Below are 23,424 nucleotides of genomic sequence, written 5' to 3'. Positions count from 1 at the left end.
TGGAGCACAGTTCTTGATATATTGTGTCCATTGGCCAATCCTTTATGGGCACAATGCCAATCTTATTTAGCAGCAAGAAGTACTACAAACTATGTTCAATTATTTTTCAGGGCATCAGATGTTTCTGAAATTCAAACCACATCTCAACTGACTTGGGAGTAGTTTTGCAGGCCAATCTTAGTTGACCAGAAAATAACTTTTTTCATATTTTTAATACATTAGTTTACAACAGAATGGGGATAGGGCAGATATAAACCAATTAATTTTGTTAAATGAACATAAATGGAAAACAGATGACATTTCAATATATAGCAGCAAATACTCATGAAAATGATGATTGCACCGGTGTCCCTGGGTTTGCTATAATCCTTACCACTTTAAATTTCTTCCAGTTTTGTTGGGAGGTCTCTGGTTCCCTAAAGCTAGACTGACTCCTTTATACTAAGTCTTTTCAGAGACTACACAGCAGGGAAAGAGCAAAAGTCTGAAATGCTTCTGCATAGATGCTAAATACCCAAAGGAGCTGAGTCTGATCCTTCCTTTAATACATTTCCCAGTTATTTATGGCTCAGTGGATTTAAATCCATTGTTGCCTTTCAGCTGACAAGTCAGCTAAACCATATCATTTCCCCAGAGCAATATTCACATGTACCAATGTGCAAACAAAGCCCATTCGCATGTACTAATAACCAAATGCAAATATTTCTAGCAGCCACTCAGATCTCCAGAGGGTGGTCTGGAGACCAGACATCTGTTTTGGTGACCAAACCAAGCTCTTCATGAGTGGTTCAGGTTTATCAGTTCACAACCCTGTACATTTGGGGAGGTGGGGGAACACCTTGACTTGTAATATGCATTTCATTAGTGTAGACAGACCCTCACCCACATTCATTTACATGTACGGATTCACTTTCCTGGAATGAACAAGACTGTGGCAATCCATATATGAAGGGTTTTAAGGTGAGAGCGTAGACTGGCAGAGAAGGCACTCCCTTCTCAAGTTCCCACAGATGACGTACAACTTTGGGAAGGATTCTAAATATTGTAAAACAGATCAAAACCACAGAAGTAATAATGCTGCATATTAGCTTTCCCTAGGTGCTGAGTCGTGATATTGGCGCTTGTTAAGAGCTGTAATGTGCAATGAAAAGAATGAATTATTTATGTAATACTTGATCCTGTTCTGAGCATTTCTGAAGGACTCCAGGTGAAATATATGACTGACTTTCAGCTCCTGAGATGAGCAGAATGTTTATGGGTGCAAATTAAGCATTCATTCCACTGCTAAGGCACCAAAAACTGGTAGAAGTACCAGATATAAAAGAATTCCTTTAGATATAATCCATAATCTCAATTTTCTTGTATTAAAAGGCGGCTTCGATTTTGCTTTAATGTTCTAATCTGTACTTTTGCCTTCTTCTTTGAGGGTGTGGTGCATATAGGAGTTGCCTGCGTAGCAAATTATGCCATCTTGTAAATACGTTGAATCTCTTTCGTAGCAAGATGTCTGGGAATCTTTAGTATTAATTCTTACATTAAACCCATGACCAAGCTACCAGACCAGACATGATGCTAAATGTGACATCAGGAAGCCTACCAGGGTTAGTTTGTTTTTAAAAAAGCATGCTCAAGGTAAGTGAACTGCAGTGTTCAGGGAGGAGAGGCTGGCTCCTTTCCTCTTCCACCACAATCTCAACAAAAACCATCCCCACATACTGACAAAAGGAGGTCATTCCCCCAGAACTATGAGTAGTATGGGGGGGCATTGATTAGGTTGGGGCAGAAGAAGCAGTTAATCTTTCCCTCCCTGGATGCTGTGGTGCCTATGGCAAGTTTGTGCTTCTTTTAACTGTCAGGCTTTCTAATTGGACTCTGAGTTTCACATGCTATAAAAAGAATGTGGTTGCATCCCGGTTCAGGCCATATGCCCATTATAAATATCCCATCTGATAACTTAATTCCTAAGCAGCAGTCAGTCATCACTTTAAAAGCTACTTGTACCTGCTTATTTAAGATTGTGGCCGGATCTACGCTGATCTGGAAAACGCTATTAAAAACACTATATAAAAAAAGACAGCTCCCAATGCAATTTCCCATTGGCAACAGATGGCTGCTCTACAGCGTCCTCTGGTGTCACTTTTTTATATCGTATTTTTAACATTATAACTCACCAGTGTAGATTAGTCCTGTGGTTTATATTGCAACATTCCAATCCAGAGACTGTATGTTCAGATTGCACACTAGTTTTTTTACATAGATCAAGGCAACAGCTTTATGTCAATGGGGAGCCAATCCAAAATGCAAAGGGGTGGCTCGTGATCCTCCACTGAAGGGGATGGGCAAGCCCTTTAGAAGAGTTGTGAAGGTGCATGCATACATGATATCCAGCTTTGTGCCACAATGCTACCCTACCATAATTGAGATAATCAGCTATAATATGCACACTTGTTCAAGAATACACCCATCAATCTTATTAGGATTTATAGCAAATCCTATAAACACTTACTCAGGAGTAGAAGCCCAGGGATCTCAAAAGGATTTCATTATAAGTGAATAGGATTTTAGCCTTTCCAAGAAGTAATGTTACAGATTCAGAAAATCTTTTGGCACAGATGGGCAATGATTCTGAGTTACTGACTAAGTCATCCATCTCTAATACCTCCTTTGCCCAGAAAAAGAGTGCATTGAACAATTTGAACACCTGTAATCAATAATTAAGAGAAAAATGGCTTCCAACAATCCTTTTCTCTCTGATTTTTCATTCCATTTCTCCTCCACACACACCTTCCTTTGTAGCCCATTCCTAAGGTTTTTATTATAAATGTTAATAAATTTTGTCTCAGAACTTCCTGTTTGATTAGGGATTTGTTTGGATTAAAATATCTTGTGGCTATTTGCTTTTTTAAACAAACTTCCATCCATAACTTTACTCTCTGCAAATGGATAGGCTCACATAAATGCACTGAGTGCAAGACTCAAATCTTATACAGATGTACCATGGAAGTCAAACGAAATCTGTTCTGGAAGTCCATTTGACTTCTAAAACATTCGGAAACCAAAGCACGGCTTCTGATTGGCTGCAGGAAGCTCCTGCAGTCAGTCGGAAGCCACAGAACCCCCTTTGGACATTCGACTTCCAAAAATAGTTCGCAAACTGAAACAGTCACTTCCGGGTTTGTTGCATTTGGGAACCAGAACTAAGCTGTATGAAAACCAAGGTACAACTGTATTATTTTCATTCATTCATGACTTACTACAAAAATGTTTCAAAGTAACTTACAATGGCCCTATATCTATGTTTTGAAAGCTACATCTTATTCAAAATGCTGGGATTTTAATGATACTGTGGCTCTGCAAAAGGAGAGGGGGAGAGATGGAGGGAGTCCTAAACTTTGAGGTCATGATCCCTCCATCAGCCAACACATGGAGGGATCTCCATAGGACATTAAGGAGACATAATGCCCATAGGGCATTAACATCACTTGATGACTCTAGCAGTGCTGCTCTGAAAGTTTGTTAACTATACTTGGTTTGAAACAAGACCAAAGGTTCCTTTTGAGAATTGTTCTGCTTATCCACAGTCACTGTGTGTCCTTTTTCCATTGTCCTTTTCCTTCCACTGTCTCTCTCACCCAGCTATTCAGGGATCGTGTAGTGAGTGTGATGGAATCATGACACCATGTCGCCATTCAGCTTTGTCTACATGGAGACATAATTGAGAACAAATGAAACTTTCACGTTACCCTCACTCTGAGGAGGAGCAATTGAGTGACTTCTGTGTTGCGGAGCTTTCATCGCTGCTTTACTGTGCAGCACAGCAAGATCAGAAATGTCACACTGCTGAAAAAGGAAGGGAAGTGTGGGTGCTTTTGATGTAAGCTTTCACAAAGAGCATCCTTAGTTTTCGGTCAGCTCCAGACTATAACATCCAACAGTGACTTGGGTCACCCTAGTTCCAAAATAACTTTTATACAATCACACATACAGTGCTTTTCAGTTGAGCTAGTTTGCACATCCTGCCATGAGTTATCAAGTGTACGATAACAAAGGGTACAGAAATCAAGTGATAGCTGATGTTTGTATGCTTGGGTGTTTTCCATTTCTAATGCTAATTCTCTGGTGGACTTGGAATGCAAAATATTAGTAACATTGGTGATAGTACAGTGCAGGTTCCCTTGTTAGTTAGGATGTTGTGTAGTACCCTTTTCAGTAGAACTTACTTCTAGGTAAACATCATTTATTATTACATTTATACCTCATCTTTTCTACAAGGAGTTCAAAGTGGTGTACATATGGTTCTGCCTCCCCCCCCCCCCGCATCGCCATTTTATTCTCAAAACAACACTGTTTAGGTAGGTTAGGCTAAGACACTGTGACTGACCCCTAGTTCACCAGGTCCTAACCCAGTACTCAAGCCAATACATCACACTGGCTCCCTGTAATACTGTTATTTTAACATTCGTTACAAGCAAATTTCAGAAATTAAATCCTGAATGATTAATTCAGAAATGTTGCCAAATCTTGTTTCAGATAATTTTCTAATATAGGTGAGGAACATTTAACTGCCTCAACATTTTGCCCAAAATAGATCAAACCAATTAGACCAGAGTTAATGGAATTTTGATTGTGACTGATTGCTGTGCGTGGAGGAGCTATGGCGCAACACATATGGTTTGAGGTTCAACCCCATTCCCCTCCCTACAAATACAGCATCTCTATTTAAAGGATTTCAAGTAGCATGACTGAGACAGGTGTGTGGGGCTTCTATTGCCCTCCCAACGCCAGTGGGGTATAGTGGTTTGAGTGTCAGACTAGGACCTGGGAGACCAGGGTTTAAATCTCTCTTTGGCCATGAAGCTCACTACATGACCTTGGGCCAGTCATTGCCTCTCAGCCTACCCTACCTCGCAACGTTCTTGTGGGGATTAAATAAAGGGGTGAGGAGAAGAGTGTTTCCCCAACTTGGGTCTCCAGCTGTTTTTGAACGACAATCCCCATCATCCCTGACTACTGGTCCTGCTAGATAGGGAAGATGGATTTGTAGTCCAAAAACAGCTGTAGAGCCAAGTTGGGGAAACACTGGTGTAGGCCACCTTGAGCCACTAGGAGAAAAAGGTGGGATATAAATACAATAAATGAATAAAATAAACTACCTCTTGACTTCTCCCACCCCCAAGCAAAGTCTACCAGAAGCCAACAACCCAAAAAGTAGCAAGAGAAGAGAGAGATAATGGAATCACTTTCATTTGCTTGCTTAGACCAAACTCTCTCTCTCTCTCTCTGGATGTAGTCTTAAGTCCCATCTCTAAATCAGGGATGGGGAGCCCATGCCCCTCCAGATATTGGACTCCCAACTCTCATGGATAATGGCCAGAGATAATGTCATCCAACAACATCTGGAAGGTCCCAGTGTCCCAGCCCCTGCCCTCACAGCAAGTGAGAATTTACCTCTACGTTCTTATATCCTCCTACTCCCCCCCCCCCCGTCTTTAAAGCTGTGCACAGGCACTCATCTTTGGTAAAGTGCACTCATAGGTGTTGAATAGATCAACAATTTGAAAATAGCAATTGTCCCTTATTGTCTCTACTAAGCAAACTTTGTATCACTGGAGTCCAATTCAACAGAATGAGAAACACAGAGCAAGTGAGGCGATGCCTTCTATTGAAATTGCTTACCATTTAACAAATTGGAAGATTAGTTTCTGGCTACGCAGAAGGTGTATGGAGGCTTAAGTGTTTAGAGCAAGAATAAAATGGCACCAAGCCATAGTCAACTAGGCAAATACCCCAAGTATTTTTGTGCTGAGCAGCAAAGCCCTGGACTTGAAAGATTGTTTACTTCTGCATAATTTTGAAGCTCAGAAGTTTGCTACCACTCCAATAAAATACATGGGCTGCCTTTCCTCATGTAACTCATTTAGAAGCAGATACAATCATCATGTTATATATCTCATCCAGCGTTATCACATGGTGCTCAAAAATACTAGATTCCATATAATATTCTACATTAGGGCACAGATATGCCATTCCATCATCACTTAGCTCCATGCATGGCCATGTAGCTACATTCTGATGATGGCGAAATTAAGAAGATCCATGTACTTTGGGAGGCACAGAATGATGACTCCACTTTAACTGGCTGGCCTTTTTATCCCCCAGTTATGGAAGTGTAACTACATAATGATATGCATGGCATTTCCTCTAATCTCTCAACATGTGGGACAGCACCACATCTTTAATGGGATTGCATAGAGTCTTGAAAATGGATGAGAATGGAAACAGCAGGCTCCTCAGTTTACCTTATTTTATTTTTACGTCATTGATGGAGCATCTAGCAATACCTCCATTGTGAGATATTTCAGGGCAGGGAATATTAAACCACAGAAGAAAAAAGGGTTCTCTAGGTTATTGCGGGTGATGGGAGGGAGAGCAGTTTTGCAGAGAACTAAAGCAGAGTGCAAAATGGGAAATCTTTCAAGCTTGGAATCCACCAAATAAATCTATTTGCAAATTCCTTATCTCCACTAGCAGAGAGCACATTACTCACCACTCAAATTTATATTGATAGCGTTAATTGAACTCTCCGTGATTTCCACAAACCAAAAGCAGCCAATAACGAACAGCAACAACAAAATCTGTCTTATATTTCTGATCAATAGGACATGCTTACACAAGTTGCTTGGCTTTAAATGTGGAGTGGTAAGGCCCGGGGGAACCTCCAAAGATTACCCCATAGAAGAAAGCTTATTTGACTGGCCTTAAATCTTGATAATGCATTAATGAGTCTTTTAAAAAGGATAATTTTAATTCCCCTATCTCCGGCCATAAAGACTGCATACACCTAATCGGGTTTGCCCTTTCAATTAAACTTGTCCAGGACATTCTATTTAGTCAGCACCCTGAATGGGTCATTAAAATTCTTGTTCGGTAAGAGTTGTGTGCTGCGCACCGTTGTTTTTAAATTCCATTAAATCCAAATGGTCTTTATCACGCCATGACCACTGTGACTTCAATCAGCCAATTTAATTACCTTACAAAATTGTCGGCACAAGCGCCAAAGAAAAACAGGAAGGGCTGTGACGTTATCAAATTGAAATCTTCCTCTCTGCTCTTTAATCTGGACCAGTCAATAACAATGCTGTGCATTCCTTCCTTCCTTCGAGAGACTCTTAACCTTAGCTTTCCTCTAAAGATTTTTTCCCCTCTTTTTTTTGGTGTTCCTGCTGAAGACTGAGTTTAAATACCTAGTTAATGCACACAGAAGGCCTCTTGCCCTCAGCAAGTGAACTTTTTTTCCCAGCTCCCGATAAACAAACAAACAAGCAGGGAAGAAAATACCCTCACTCTCAGTTCCATAGAGGCTGCAAAACTATCCAGGCTCTTTCACATCTCTCTGAAAATCTCAGAGCTACTCTCTTGCCATACAAATATCCTCCAGCACAGTTTAAGCACCTGCAGAAAAACGGGGAAAGTCGTGGTGATCTCTCCAAGTTCAATGCATTAATGCATAATTCAGTTTGACTTTACTTTCCTACTTGGACGACTGACTGAAAGAGCAGCAAAGAATATATTTTTTTCCAGAAAGAGAGTAATCAGTTGGAAAGAGCACTGCCTGCTGTGGGCACAGTCAAGTAAAAGACACAATTCCAGCACAGAAAGAGACCCTGAAAAAGACATGGATTGTCTCAATGCCCTCCTTTTTGGCCCCCTGTTACTATAATAATGGCCTTGCAAAAACAATCATCCAGCTGTCAATACCCTATTATTAAATCTCCATTAGTAAGAGCATTAGTGGACCATTCCATGCAAAAGCCCTAGCTGTGCTTTACTTCCCATCATGGGAAGCTAGGAATAGAAGGTGAGATTTAATTCAGGCTGTCTGCATAGCCATTTTCATCCCTGATTGCTTTTACACAACCTGAAGAAAGCAACAGGCATATTTAACACTTACAGCTCACCATCACTAAAATTGGAATTAAATCACAGGAATGTCATTGTTCTCTCTTTGTCTCCAAAGAGCCTTCACTTAGCTGCTGCCACCAGAGGTCATTCAAGGTTTTACTAAGCCTTTCCCACCCAGATACTTCTAGGGTGGTCCAACTTTTCATACCAAGTGGACTGCAAGAGTACTTTGACACAGAACCCATGAGCCACACACTGCCTTGTTGTGTGTGCAGGGGTAGTGAGGCCAAAATTTCATGCCCCCCTCTCCAAGCTCTCATGTTGCCTTCCCAGAGTGAGGCCTCCCTAAGTGAGGCTCTGGGAAGGAGGCACAAGGCAATGGCTTCTAAAACCCTCCTAACTCCTTCCCAAAGCTGGGAAAGCACTAACTAGGAATTGGGGAAGGAGGACTCTAGGACCCTGTTAGAGCCCTCATGCCTCCTTCCCAAAGCCAGCGCCTCCTTTGGGAAGGCAGTATGAGGGCTGCGGTTGGCGGGGAGAGATAATATGTTGCCAAGGGTCACTGAAAAAGGCCTTGAGGGCCAAGTGTTGGACTGCCCTGCTTTTGACTATGGGCAATTCTACACTATTCTTTTAAAGCACATTCAACGTATGTTTAAGAGCATAAGAATAGCTTGCTGGAACAGGCCAATGGCCCATCTGCTCCAGCATCTTGTTCTCACAATGGCCAACAAGATGTCTGCAGGAAACCACTAATTCTGGATTTGAGCAGATGAGCACTCCCCCTTCCTGTGGTTTCCAGGTATTCAGAAGCATGGTCACCTCCAACTGAGGAAGCAGAGCAGAGCCATCATGGCTAGCAGGCATCAGTAGTCCTCTTCTCCGTGAGTTTAAAGGACATGGTTTTCTCCAAAGAGTCCTGGTAACTGGGAATTGCAGTTCTATGAGAGTGAAACTACACTTCCCAGGATTCTTTGGGGAAAGTAATATGGTCAAATGTGCATTGAATGTGATTTCAGTGTGTGGTGTGGATCTGCCCTCCAACTCCCATCATCCCTGGCATTTTGCTGGGGCTGATGGGAGTTGTAGTCCAAAATGTCTAGCTTGGGGGCTGTATCTCTTAGTGTTCTAATTGTTTCCACCTTACTAATTATAGCTCCTCATTTTATAGTTCTGCAAGAGCAAGTATGTCCTTCTTTGGCTGATACAGCCAAATGGGATGAAACATTGACAGAATTTGTTCGTGTATCTCAAACCAGATATTCAGGAGTACCATTTTAAGTTTCAGCAGAGTGGCAGGGGTGAGAGAAGCAATTAAACAGCAAGATTCAAAAGCCTTCTCATGGATATATTTAAAATTAAAGATGAGTGTTTAAAGAGTTTTTTTTGATGGTGTCTGAGACATACCCAGGGATATGAGTGCTCCTAAGCAATAACACCATAAAACATGGAGATGGCATGGAGCTTGTCTTTCCTCTCTCCCATTTCCCAACCTGAACACTTAAAGGGCACCCCTGTAGATAGAAAGCCAGAAACTGCATAATGTTGAAGGGACACCTAAGCAACAAAAAGTGATGAGCAAAAATGGCGATTTCCTTTCCTCCTTTGCTTTTTACTTTCTTACTCAAAAGGACTGTGTCTGTATCATTATTTTCCAGAAAGTGTAATAAATTAAAGTAGAAATTTGACTCTGGGGACCTGACTAGGATCAGAGTTTAGTAAAACACTCTCGATACAAACATGCATCTCAAGACCCTGAGAAACCACACATGATACAAAGTCCTACTGTCTCTTTTTGACAAGAAAAATGGCCTTCAGCTGCCAATATTATGCCATTCAAAGAAGGATGAAGATGAGGGATTAAGAAAACGTAAAGATGCCATGCAACATTTTGTGTCTGCAATCTGTATATCACTTATTCTGACTCCCATTGAAGGCGGTAGGAATCATGAGTCTGAGGACTGTAGGCTGGGTGTGGGGAAATTTTCCAGCAAACTGCATCTTCAAGTCTTAAATATGGTATGCATTCAAAGATAATTAGCATTTGGATTAGAGTAATGTTAACTAGCTGAATCCCTAAAGGCTACATCTGAGGTCTCAACTGGATCTCAAGGCTTCTTCAGAGTAAAGAGAATGCATAAGTCACAGCCAGCATGGAATTGAAGGTTATGAAGTCCTTGTGCTAAAAAAATTACAAGGCTTCACACTCCTCTGATCTTTAGGCTACCCTTAATTTCTTTGCATATATTTACAAAAAGCAGACAGAAAGGCACAATGAATATCCCCAGCATGGTAACCTCATACTACAGAATAGCATGAACTGTTTATCTCCTTGTATGCAGTTTGTATTTTAGAAAATTAATAGTATGGCTGCATGACAACAACTTGCTACTAGGTTCTGAAGAAATTTGATTGAGCTTAACACATGGAGTAGTCATCCAGTTGGAAAAAGCTGCAGCTCCCAGGGAAGGGCAGGAAAAGGTCTCCTCAGGAATAAAGAAACCTGATTGGTTAGCTTGATGGGGTGGAGAAAGGCTTTCTCTTTCCCCCAGTTTCTGCTCCACACCATCAAAGGGCTCAGTCTCCACATAAGTATACTCACAATAACATGAGAAGAGCCTTCTGGACCAAGCCAATGGCCCATCTAGCCTAGTATCCTGCTCTCACAGTAGCCAACCAGGTGCCTGTGAGAAGCCTACAAGCAGGACATAAGTGCAAGAGCACTCTGCTCCCCAATAACAGTACTCTCAGAGGGCAATATTACAGCAAGGGCTTCTGTTTGACTGCTCTACTCTATGCCATGCTTTCAACTATTGATTAATCCATTATTTTTTGTAAGCTATCTTTGAGGGCCATTTGACCATGTGCTAGGTATAAGTGCGTCCTTAAATACTGTAGTATAATAGAAAATGCCAAAGCGAAATCTAAAAATGTAATTGTGTGTACACCAAATAAGAAACAGGCAGTACTCCAAGGAGCTATTAGGTGTCCTTTTCAGTTATTACATATCCTTACTGGAAACTGTTTGATTTTCCTGTTTGAAGCTGTGGTGCTTGCACTGCCCCTCTGACCTGCTTCAAATTTTTTACACACAATACACCATGAACGATCCACATGGGCCCCCAGAGACCTTCCCTGGTGCCCACAGGATGCCCTGCCCCTGCCCCTGCTTCAATTAAGCTTGAAACAAGCATTCTCCAGTAGCCAATCAAATAGGTTGTGGTGCATGCCTCGTTGCAGAGTGCCTGTGATAGTTTCCTCAGTTTGCCAATGTGCCCACAGGCCCAAAGGTATGGCAAACCCCTGCAGCAGACTGATTACTGAAGTTACTATTCTAATCACTCTTACCAGTAGGAACAGTGAGATTTACTGTTAAGTAGGGCAATGCTGTGGCCTAAACCACAGAACCCAGGTCTTGCTGATCAGAAGGTTGGCGGTTCGAAACCCCTGCAACGGGGTGAGCTCCTGTTGCTCGGTCCCTGTTCCTGCCAACCTAGCAGTTCAAAAGCACATCAAAGTGCAAGTAGATAAATAGGTACCACTCTGGCAGGAAGGTAAACGGCATTTTCGTGCACTGCTCTGGCTCGCCAGAAGCGGCTGAGTCATGCTGGCCACATGACCCAGAAGCTGTACGCCAGCTCCCTCAGCCAGTAAAGCGAGATGAGCGCCGCAACCCCAGAGTCGTTCGTGACTGGACCTAATGGTCAGAGGTCCCTTTACCTTTTCCTTTAGGGCAATGTTTAATCAATTAATTCATTAAATTAATTGTTTAAAGTTTTTCATAAACTAAAAATATTTCATCCTATTAATCAGGAGGATCAGGAGAGATTTTTTTAAAAAATAGATAGATAGATCTATGAAAGCTGTAGGTGGAAAGCACAATCTTAAAAGGATCATTCACTCTTCTCTCACACACTAAAGAGAGTATGTCTGTTCCAAGATGGTGGCTACAGCAACATTGATACATCTTCCAAAAGCAAAAAAAACCCCACAGTTTCCTATATTCCTCAGAGCTATTGCTTTACTCATATGTGAATGCAGGCAAATGTAAACATTTTTCCAATTGAATAAAATGTACACGATGAATTATGTTGTCACTAATGAAGAGGCAGCTCAAGTTTTAAGATATGCTTTTAAGATGGAAGTGCGAGTCTTGCTTGCACCCTGTGATGCTCATTTGATTTGGGCACCTGAGTGAAGCAAAGAGCCCATTGGATCCTTCCAATCAAACCAGCAGGCATAACATACACAATAGTTACCTGGAAGAAAGTAAATATGTGTTTGGGTTTGGTGTCCCACTGATTTCAAAAGGAAATTTCTTCCAGAAGTTAAACTACTATGGCCCAAAGACTCAAGAATATAGAATTCATTAAGATATACAGCTTGCAGAACTGCAAATCCACATAACAAGAAGCTGGATGAACAAAACAACCTTTCCATAGCGAGGTGCTCAAAAGAGAGCACAGACCAGGACGATCAGAAACTCCGGGAACTGACCGTGGTACTGAAACGATATCCTTGTGTGTTCAAGGCAGTGGAGCTCCTCACTAAGCGTCCTTCTGTGATGAGTAATTATTGGACAAATCAATGTTAAGTAAATGTATTCCCTAGCACATTGTGGAAGGAAAAGACCTTCCAAAAGCCTAGATTTATAAAATCAGTGAAAGTCCTTTGAGATACGGGTACTCAGGCCCCCATAGCTATGCCCCAACAGAACATTTCTGCATCCAACGCAATAAAAATAAATATATATGCTTCCGATTTCCTCCTTATTTGTTTAACACAGGGAGCGCCAATGCGAGATTTTCACCGAAATCTGCAGCAATGCTCCTGCAATGACCCTCTTATCGGCCTCTCCTCTCACTGTGCAAAGTCCAGAACCCAAAAGCGCAGGAATCTCCATTGAAGCCCCTTTTTAAGGTATCTCTCCCTTCGGGCAGACTGTAAAGTAAGAAACTTGCCTGCGTGTTGCTAGATAATACATTTGTGCAGAGGCCGCCCGCCACAAACTTGGCGGTTTGCTTGTTGTGCCATCATAATGAGCTCCAGCAAACAGAGGCAGCGACCCAAGCAGGGTCTTCCATTGTATCGCTTGGCCTTGCTGTGCCCGAACTGGCTGAACGCTTCTGATGGAGCGTTAATTACCAGGTAGCAACAGCTTCTCACAGATTGTGATCCACCTAAACTTTCGCGCGTAAAAGAGGCAACACGGAAAGAGCCGTATACCCCGCGGGAAATGCCAATCACAGTAGCTAGAGGTGAAGAGGGTGCGGTTTTTTTGCTGGTTCTTGATCCCCTTCTGGTACCAGAGAGGAGATAGAAAGCGGGAGCCGGTACAACAGCAGTTGAGGATCTCAGAATCCAGCTCCTTGTCGCTCAGCTAACCCCCAATTATTTCTGTTTTCCATCATCGCTCCGAGTTATGCCTCTACACGCATACCACCCCCAACACACACTGGAATGCCTCGATAAAAGCCATCAGGCATTTCCTGGCAGCATTAGGCATTGGGCACAGCTGGCAATCAAAGGCCTCGCATCTTGCGCAACCTTTGCTCCCTCCCTCCAATAAAATGTAACTGCTTAGCTGGCGGGGGGACTGAGGACGGGACGAGCGATAAACTCTGAGATTCTAAACCTACACGCGGTCTTCAGCCCTAGCAGATTATTTTTTGGAGGAAGCAGAAAATAGTTTGGGAAGTGAGAATACCAACCTGTTCCACAATCCTGTTAAAATGAAGCAATGGGATTTAAACTGATTTCAAACACACACGCATTTGACTCAGTGGGATTACATGGTTCTAATCCAAGTATGTCTGTGCACAATTGGGCCGTTACTTTGGAAGTAGTATATTCCTTGCCGTCTAAACTCTAGAGGGATTGATAGGTGCCCAGAGTCTACGTGTGCCTTTAGAAAGAGGGGGCGTCACCTCTACTGTCTGATCGATCAACAACGTTCTTCTAAGTCAATGTTTCATTGGAACAAACCAGCACGGGGAGGGGGGAATTCCCGGGCAAGGCACCTTCCATTCACTCAGAGAGCATCTTTTGGGAAAGGCGTGAGGAACAGCGCATTGACTCTCACAGCCCAGCGGATCCCACCGTTCGGTCATAAACAGGGACTCGTGCCTCCTGTCACAAACAACAGACAGCTCCCCGCTGCTTTCAACGAGCTACAGGTCAGACTTCCCTGAAGTTCAACCCACCCCACCTCTCCCCCCCCCCGACCATCTTGAGCTTTATTCAAAGGAATCCAGGCATTCCTGAAGATGGTTGCTAAGAGCAACGTGCTTTAAAAATCACGGGGGGGGGGCAACTCAGAATCCAGCACAGCTGATCAATACCAACCCGCTGCTTTTGGAATCAGGACCGACCTCTCTTACGACACCCAGATTTATTTCCTCCGGTTTTAAACAAGCGAAACCAAAGAGTCCCTAGGGACTCCACCGGAGTGGAAATGTTTAATGATGGTTGGCGAGAAGGATTGCTTCTATAGGAAATTAAGGACGCCTCTCGCTTGGGACAGCAACTCCCCGCGCTCTCGCCACCCTCCCCTGCCCCAAGCCTCATCCATATCTCACTAGTACTTTGGTCAAACGCCACGGCATGAAATCCAGAACTGTTCAGTTCAACATTGGCTTCAATGGGATTACACACTCTCTAGGACTGGGTCGTAAACACCTGCAAGGTTCACTGTTTCCTGCTCTTTGTCTGCTTTAATTCTCGCCTAACTTTGGAATAACTTTCCTCGGACAACGTTGCTCTGGGAGATTCACAACAAAACCCTGACCTTGCAGCGTGGCTGGTGGACACCTTTCTCCTCTACCCTGACAGTCCACATTTTTGGGGTCTACAAAGATGGTTAAAGGACAGCTTATAAAGAAGAACTGTCGGGGAGCAAGTCTAAGATTCAGTGGTGGTATCTGAATCTCCGGCACGCTCCTGAAACTTCGAGAGTTTCTTTGGCCACGATCCATCAATCAATCACTCACTCGGAAAACACTCTACCAACCCCCATGGAACAAGAGTGGCGTGTTGAGGGCAAGAAACTTCACCCCGTGATCCACAACCCGCTTTGCGGCCACCTACTCGCGAGTAAACGGGTGTGCTCGAAGATCATTCTCAGCGGAAGTTACTCCATTGACTTGGATGGGATGTGGGTGGCACCTGTAGGCATCAGTCACGCTTCTTTAAAAGCAAGACATTTGGCTTGCGTGGTGCGTGGATCGCACTCTCTGAGTCAACGAAATCATTACCAGCTCCCAGTTCGCTGATCATTTGAGGGGGTCGGGGTGGGGGCTAGAACCTGAAAAGCAGTTTCCTAATTTCCTCTGTTATCAAACGGCCTGATCCCTCCTAATTCAAAGGCCCCTTAACTGCTAGTAAACAAACGTTAAAGGAGACACAGCGCCGGAGAGACCTTCCTTCCAGGGCTGTGGTCAGCAACCTTGCCCTGGCATTTGGCATCTCTGTGGGCAGAGACTGCCGGGGTGAGGATGGGGGTGGCATTTGTGGCAACTGCCAACTATGAACACAGCAACGGCCCTCCAGACGCAGAGGCTTCCCACCCGCACTGTGACAACTCCAACAAAGCAAGCTGGGTTTAAGACCAGCCCAGACCCGCCTTGGTTGGGGCGGGCGCTAGTCAGTTCCCTAGGATTATCAAGACCGGGGCGACCGCGCTCTGCTTTGCGGCCGCTGGGAAAAGAAGGCGAAGGCGAAGGCGAAGGCTGGAGTTGGCGCCTTAATACAATCGGGAGGAGACAAAAACATACTCGTGTTAGCCCGGAAGTAGCTCCATCACCCACCCACCCGCGTTTCCCCGCTCCTTTCAACCTGCCCCCTCCTTCCTTGGCAAAATCCTCGGGAAACATAGAGATGCCAGCAAACGTTACGGGGGGTGGGGGGAGGGAGGGAAAGCCGCCTTACCGAATCTCAACACATGCGTGGTTCCTTGGGAATATCCAATCCACAGTAAGCAAAGCAGGAGCCGAATGGTGCCTCTGAAGACTGGATGAGTTAGAATCGGGGAAATAATCTTCATGGTGTTTCCTACGCACACACGCGCCGCTTTTCCTCTTGGCCCCCTTCGCTTCAAGCGTCCGCTTTTTGTCCCCCCCAGCAGCGCCGCCGCCGCCACCAGCAGCCGCCACCAGCCCCGCCGCTGCGGTCGGTTTCCACGAGCTTGCGGAGCCGCGGAAGTGTTTGGCCCGGAGACGCGATCACGGCATGGTCACACCGAAGGGAGAGGCTCTCCGCTTCCCAAAGCCATTAGCAATCCCTGCATGATCTTCATTCACTGCGCCAAGGAGCAACCTTCAACTGCAAGGAATGGTGGGACATCCATGGTCGTCGGGCTGAGCGCGGGGCGGGGAGAGGATCCTCGAGAAATCCAAACACACACACGCACACACGCGCACCCGAGCGCGCACACACGGGCAGGCATAGGCAGGCGCCGTGGCCAGTCGGGCGAACCTAGGAGGCAGGCGAGAAGAGATGGGGGGGGGGAGAGAAAGACGAGGAGCGGGTGGGGGGGAGAGAGAGAGAGAGAGAGAGAGAGAGAGAGAGAGAGAGAGAGAGAGAGAGAGAGAGAGAGAAATCAATCGGCAACCCGAGCTTGCGAAACCGCTGTCGAGCGAGAGGCGGGCACTCGCCTGGCCGTTGGGCTCCCCTTCTGCTGCACTGCTGCACGGCTTCTGACGCGCAGCCAAGATGAAGTGCGAGAAAGCGAGAGAGCTTGTCTTGCCTTAAGGCTGCCAGCCGCACAAGCCTTCCCCGGGCCTCTTATGCAACCGATCCCATCGCCTCTTGGAAATTATTATTATTATTATTATTATTATTATTATTATTATTATTATTATTCCAACTTGGCTGCATGACGTGCCTAACATTCTGATGGTTCTCTTCCAATAAGCTCCAGCCGTGTTCTGGGAAAGGAGCAGAAGGAGGTCTGCGACTCCGTCTGGGTGTCCGATCTGAAGCCCCGGGAGTTATTGGGCAGAACGCCCATGGAAGGAGATTGACACGCACCAGGCTCGTAGCCCTAGTTAAACCCAAAAAGAATGTGGTTGGGTTGGTGCCTGGCTCAACTTCAGGTGTTCACAATGCTGGCTCCTCTGAGCCCAAGCCCCCAGTCTGGACAATGGTCCGTCAGCACAGCCCCAACAGAACTAGAGGGGAACTAAGGGCAAAGTCTTGAACTGGCTGCGGATCTGTTTCAATACAACCAAATTGCATGCTGCAATCCTAACCATGGCTACTCAGAAGTAATCCCCATTGATTTCAGTAGGGCTTACTCCCAGGTAAGTGGAGTTAGAATTGCAGCCTTTGGGTGAGAGAGACAGATACTATCAGTATTAATTTTTGAATGGCTGGCTGGGGAGCCGGCACTTCGTTTAAGAGCTGGAGGTGGGGGCGATGACGTTATTATTGTTTCAAAACATATCCACAAACAGGTTTTTCTTCTTTCCATATGTCCGGACATTCTCATTCACTTTCTACTGTTTATGCCCATCAAATGCTCATTTGCTTCAAAAGTAACTTTATCACTGACTCACTAAACATCTAGGTTAGGACAGGAATTGTTAGGATTAAAAATTTATACTCCGCTGAAGGACCTACACAGTGCACCCAGAAATAATAATGAGTGGATGAGATATGGATTATTTTTTCGAGACGTCCCTCATTTTTAAAAATATATGGCTAATAGCATTGCGAAGGCTCTCAGTTTTAAAATGCCTCCCCTTTGGGGGGGGGGAACAGTACTTACAACACAACTGTAATATACAGTCTGTTGAAATGAAAGCTTTCTGTTTCCCAGTTCCCAAACTATTTACTCCCGAGTAGCACCACTGATATATAAGGACTGGGCTTGTGCCAGTGTAAGTGGTGTGCAGTTTGTAGCCTTCGCTGGAGCAGAAGATATTTGCCTTCTTAAGTAGCTATCGTTTCAATCACTTTGCTTTAACTACCCACTACCACCACCACCCATTAAAATATTTATTCACTAGTGTCAATGGTGGCAGATTCCCCCCTCCCTTATTTTCTACACAAGGAGGGGGAGGTTAAAAAAAGTTAAAAAGTGGGGGATTTGAACCTTTGAGGAGTCATTAAAACACATTGGTAGAGGAGAAGCCAGCATCTTATATAACCCTAATGGAAAGTCTTCCATGAATCAGACTACTAACTACGTGAGACAGGGTGGAGGAGATCATTCCTATTATCTCCATACGAAAATGAATGGAGATTAATCTTCTGTTTGGAGGCTAGCCCACTTTAATGCAGTAGAATGTCTAAAAGAGAGATTCTATCAATCAAGACAGCCGAGATCTTATTTAAGTGAAGCATACACCTATACCTGCGGGAAAACTGACTATTTATCCAAATGGATCTAGGACCAAGTTCTCTAGTTCCAACTGTATCAAGAAATAGACTTACATACTTCCGATCCTACTCACTGGTCTACCGGGACTTACTCCCAGAGAAGTCTGAATAGAATTGCAGCCTTAATGCATCTATTTTAATTTGGACCTTTGACTGTCAGAAGCTTGTGCTATAGGATGGATAGCAAATCCGAGTAACTTTCTATTGTTACAGGCACTGACATTCCTCTGCACACGTTTACTTCGAAGTGCCGACTGAAACCTACCTGCTACTAAGGGATAACTAAACATCGCTGGGTTTTTGGGGTTTGTTTTTTTAAGATGCAAATCTAACTCCTGTGTCAAAAACAAGTATCATGAATGGCTACTTCTGCAGTCTAGCAGGCAATTCAATCAAACGATCTGACTATACTGGAGCACTTGCAGGGAGGAAGAAGTACCTAATGCTGAAAACAAGGATATCTAGCGACTCCTTCAGTGTGCAGTTGGAATATCTCGCCGGCAAACGTGCCTTTGAGATAGCCTGTTTCCTGGATTTGCTGCTCATTTGCTTTACTTGGAGCAAGATCAACAGAATAAGAGAGTGTGCACTTCAGTTTCTGAGAGTATTAAGAAGTGTCTTCATACTTTAAGGAACTGATATAAAGCCTATCAGGTGTCTCTAGACATGAAGACATTGGATCACTGAAAACTATACAAGTTCAGGATTTAAAGCTGCTCTTTTATTTTATTTTTAAAGCGTTTACCATTTCCACTGTAACCTTTGGCTTACATATCAGCTAATACTAGACTTGAGAGGGAATCTCTTCTTAAAGCGGAAGGTTTTATTCATCTTGTTTCCTTCCCCACCTCTTCCTCCCAGCCACCTGCATTTTAGGAGGTTTGCCGCATTGTCATCCAACCAGAGAAACATCGAAATAAGATATTGCAAATTTTTTTAAAGTCTTAAAACGTTCGTCTTCGCCTCCAACCCTTGTCTGATGCTTGTGAAGCAGAAAGGTATCACCACCACCACGGACAGCTACCGAACTTGTACTGAAGAAATTTAGTAGAAGAAACGGTCCCTCTCCTTTTCAGCACCACGGACAGCACCACACTCCTTTAATGGATTTGGCAACGAGGCGCTTATATCTATGCATAGCAGCGTGTATGCATTTTCCTGTCCATTTGGACAGGAAAATAAATTATCCCCCCTCCCAAGGCTTCAAAACAAAGAGACAAGCAAAATATTTTAAACCTGCAATCTGACTGCATAGTTCAAATAATTCAATGCAGTCTCTGCCTTGATTATCCTCGACTGTTTTGATTGTCTTGCCTATATTTTATGAAAACTCACTTCCTTTCAGTGTGCTATAAAAAACCCAAACCCGCCAGCCCTCCCGATCTCTGTTCTTCAATGCACAGTTATACCACAATGCATGTCTTTGGTCCACCAACTGTTTAGAAAGTACAGAAAAATCGACTGGCCACATTTAGGGCAGAAAACCACCTCCCACCAATGTGAATGGCTAATGGCTGGTTGATTGTAATGGTTTCGAATTGCTCCCTGAGGAGTCAGGCCTTTTCTGAAATATATAATTAATTTCGGCTTTGGAAATTACCATCTCCATTGCCCTTTGCTAAGTAAGGCTGCAGCTGGAATTTCAGTCTTTATTTAGCAACATCTATCTATCTATCTATCTATATCTATCTATCTATCATCTATCTATCTATTAACAACACTGTGCATTATTAATTAAACACACACACACCAGAAGTACCCAGAGTTTCCCCCTTGGCATTTTCCTCAACATAGTCCCAAGGTTTAAGAGCTTTGATTTTATGGCATTTCGCCGAGGAAGCTGATTATGACTTGGCCTGTTAATATGTCTCTTTTCTGACAGTGGTTCCCTGGAACCTATTTAACTGCGGCCCCGCCCTTCACCACCAGAGAGTTGCTGGGGAGAGGGAGCTTTAAATACTCAATTTCCTGTTGTGCATCTTGATTTACTCTACCTCTTCGCCATACGTTGTCTAGCAGGAACATCTTTTCGCTATCCAAGGTCACAGCGCAGGTGAAGTGGAAATGAAAATACATATATCAAGCACGGAAAGCTGGGTGGCGAATAATATGAAACCAATCTAAAAACGCATGCCCTGGATAATAAAGCAATTCTTCTGATGCAGTATTCCTGAATAAGCTAAGAGTTTCATTGGCATTAATTGCACATTCACTAATCTGCTTCCCCCACGTCAGGTTTCTTTAAAAATACTCTTTCTACTGGAAGGAGATTTGAAAGCTTGGCGAGGGGTGCGGAGAGGCTTCCTAGCTGCAGGTCAAGGTGATTTCGTCTACCATCTGGTTCTAGGGATTGGGAGAAGGGCCTTGGAAAATTCAATTTCCCCCTCACTGTTTGAAAGCTCTCAGTGAATTTAGACAGGGCCTTTGACAAATGTTGACTCTTGAACTTCTATTCCCCACAAGCAGCCCTATTCCAACAAACAGGCCTTTTAGTTCTGCCAGCTCCCATCAGATTTCTTATCCTGCTGTTCTGAAGAAAGGCCTGGGTGGGGTTTTTGCAACACTTGACCAGCATTCCGTGTGTGTGTGCGCGCGCAGACATCCTCTTGCAGCTTTGCTGAGCTAAGCTCATAGTAGGCTAAGCTGGGCCTCCCTCTGCCCCCACCTCCCCGCGCGCCCTTTGCCAAAGCACTCAAATGAATGTTGATATTATCAGTTCAGAAAACACATCCCGGCCCACTCCTTCACTCCCACCAGCAGCCACTAAAGCAAGAGGTTCCCCGGTTGCCGGTTATTAGCGGAGCCCAGATTCACAGTCCTGTTTCTGCTGCGCCGATGATTAATGGGATTTTAAGGTGGTAATTAATTTTTTAGCTGCCGAAGAGACGTGCATCCTAATTAAGGAGCCGAGGATATGATAGATTTACTTGTTCAGGCACTTTTTGGACTTCACAGCGGTGCACATCTGAGCATATTTTCAACCAGCGAATGCAAACATTTATGATTTGGTCCATATATCACTCCTCCACCTCCGCCACCTCCTCCTGATGTGTTTTCCCCACCCACCCCAACTAGGCTTTCACTTCACAAAGTTTAAAGGAATTTAAAAAGCTTTCCTTTATCCTTCATTCTTTGCCTCCCTCTATTTTTTTCTATTACATTTTACAACCATTACTAATTACACAAAGGCACGTTTCTGTCTAAGGGCGATTTCCTCGGGGAAGGGGCAATTCGGCCTTTAAGGAGAGTTTGCACTAAGGAAGCCGGTTTTGTTTGTCCCGGTTCCTTCTTAGAACATCAGGAGGAGGCTGGGGAATAGGACTGTTGTCCTGGCAGTCTAAAACCCCGATCTACAAATCAATTAAACAGGAATGCCTGGCTCTCAGCCAACTGGGGGCCGGCTGGCACATATACAGCCTAGACAAGGCGAAGTGCCTGGACTGAAGCCAACCGAGTCCCCATTGGTTTCCACTCAAGTTCTTCAGCGTAGCTGCTGGGTGCTAGCTCGGACTGGGAATCGGTTTCAAGCCCTTGGGCTTAATCGACTTGCGAATCGGGGGTGGCAAAAGAACCGGCATCTCTTTTTCTTTGACACCCAAAAAACTGCAACCCACCGACTTAAGAAAGCCCCCTTGAAATTAGCATGGCTCTGTGGACTCCACGACCAAAGGGTACAACTCCGAGGCATTCCCCAGGGTTAGGCAAATGGGAGTTGTGCCATTCACAGTCCCCATGGGCTGCGGATGGCACCCTAAGCTCCCTGGTTAAATGACAAGTCTCTCTCTGTGTATGTATATCTCTCTTCCTTCCCCCCACCCCTTTCCAACTGGGCGATTTGATGTATTATAAACAGACACACGTCGTTGCTATGGAGAAGAAAAGCTTTCGGATCAGGGTGGGCACGGAAAAGAAGCAGAAGCAGAATCGCACCGCCTCAAGCTCCGTTTTTGGAAACCTCGGAGACTCCCCTCCGAAGCTCCGGACGAAGGGAGAGCCTCTCCGCTTAGGAAAAGGCGGCGGGAGGCTTCCCGCGGTACCACAGTCTGTTGCGAAAGACCAGTTTTGAGTGCGGGGTGGGGGTGGGGAGAAGTGTGCGACCCCCTTGCCAAAGCGCGATTGGAGGCGATGGATAGGCAAAGTTGCATCTCCGTCCTCCTAGCCACGTTTCATTGGGAGCCCTACTCATTCCCGTTGAACTTGCTGCAAAGTAAGTGAGCTCTTAGCCCTGGCATTGAGAGAGGGGGAGATCCAACTGCCTTAAGAGATGAATGAGATAAACACCGGGATGAAAGATGTGGCTCGAAAGGAAGACAGATGCTCCCTTCCGTCGGAGTTTCTGCTCGCCCCGTCTGCCTCGCTGTGCTGGGGAGAGAGATCCGGGCAGCGCCCAGAAGTGCCCGCCCGCTCCCTCCCATCCATCCACCCATCCATCCCGATCGCTTCGAGGTGCTGCTGCTTCCCCTTCGCTCTTTTTGTAGCGCCTCGCGTCCCAATCCTCAATAAAATGAAATAATTCGTCTGTGAAGTATCTCTAAGCCCAGAGATCTAGCTCCACACACAAAGCGGGAGATGGATGTTTTGGCGTCCCAGGGCAGATCGGGGAGGTCTCCTTACCTTGTCCGCTGCTGCCCAGGGCGACCGGGGAGGAGAAAAGTCAGCGGAGCTGGCTTTGGACGGGGCTCTGGGGCTGAGGAGCCGAGGCTGCGCGCCGAGCTCACTGGAGAGCCGCAGCCGAGGCAGCCGAGCCGAGGCAGGCGGGCGAGCGAGCGAGCTAGAGCGAGAGACACGCCTCCTGCCGGGAGCTCCGCGCAGAGCCCGTTAAAGGCGCAGCGCCGCTTTTCCCCGCCGCCTTCCTGGGCACCCCCAAGCCCAAGGCTGGAGCCGGCAGGAGGCGAAGCCGGCTGCAGAGCAAAGGGCAAAAGGACGGAGTCTGCTTTAAAGCCAGCCCAAGCCGTCTCTGCTCCCACCCAGACCCCACTCCGCAGCGGATCCGCCTCTCCCAAGGGCCCCGGATCCCACACACTTTCTTTGTAAGAGCGACCCGTCGATCGCCGGTCTCTTTTAAAGACCCCGGTTTGCCCTCGAGCAGCCAAGGGCTTCAGTTCAGGCCGGCGGCATTCTGCTACGAAACGAAGAGTGCGC

General features: G+C 45.2%; 1 protein-coding gene across 3 annotated transcripts in view; it reads right to left on the bottom strand.

Moving 5' to 3' along the window:
* Positions 1 to 23,105, bottom strand: part of GRIK2 (glutamate ionotropic receptor kainate type subunit 2) — a 440,535-nt gene extending 417,430 nt beyond the window's left edge. The window contains exons 1-2 of one of the 3 annotated variants that reach the window (XM_081186549.1): positions 22,897 to 23,105; positions 15,829 to 16,374 (exon numbers count right to left, since the gene is read on the bottom strand). In XM_081186549.1, coding sequence (XP_081042675.1) covers positions 15,829 to 15,943 — 115 coding nt within the window. In that variant the 5' untranslated portion in view covers positions 15,944 to 16,374; positions 22,897 to 23,105. The remainder of the gene's footprint in view (positions 1 to 15,828; positions 16,375 to 22,896) is intronic. The other 2 variants (XM_081186551.1, XM_081186550.1) reach the window with 2 other exon arrangements.
* Positions 23,106 to 23,424: the final 319 nt, after the last annotated feature.

This window comes from Podarcis bocagei (genome assembly GCF_964188305.1).
Source record: "Podarcis bocagei genome assembly, chromosome: 3".
Taxonomy (NCBI): Eukaryota; Metazoa; Chordata; class Lepidosauria; order Squamata; family Lacertidae; genus Podarcis; species Podarcis bocagei.
Note: the sequence above shows the minus strand (reverse complement) of the source record. Positions and strands in the feature narration are given on the sequence as shown.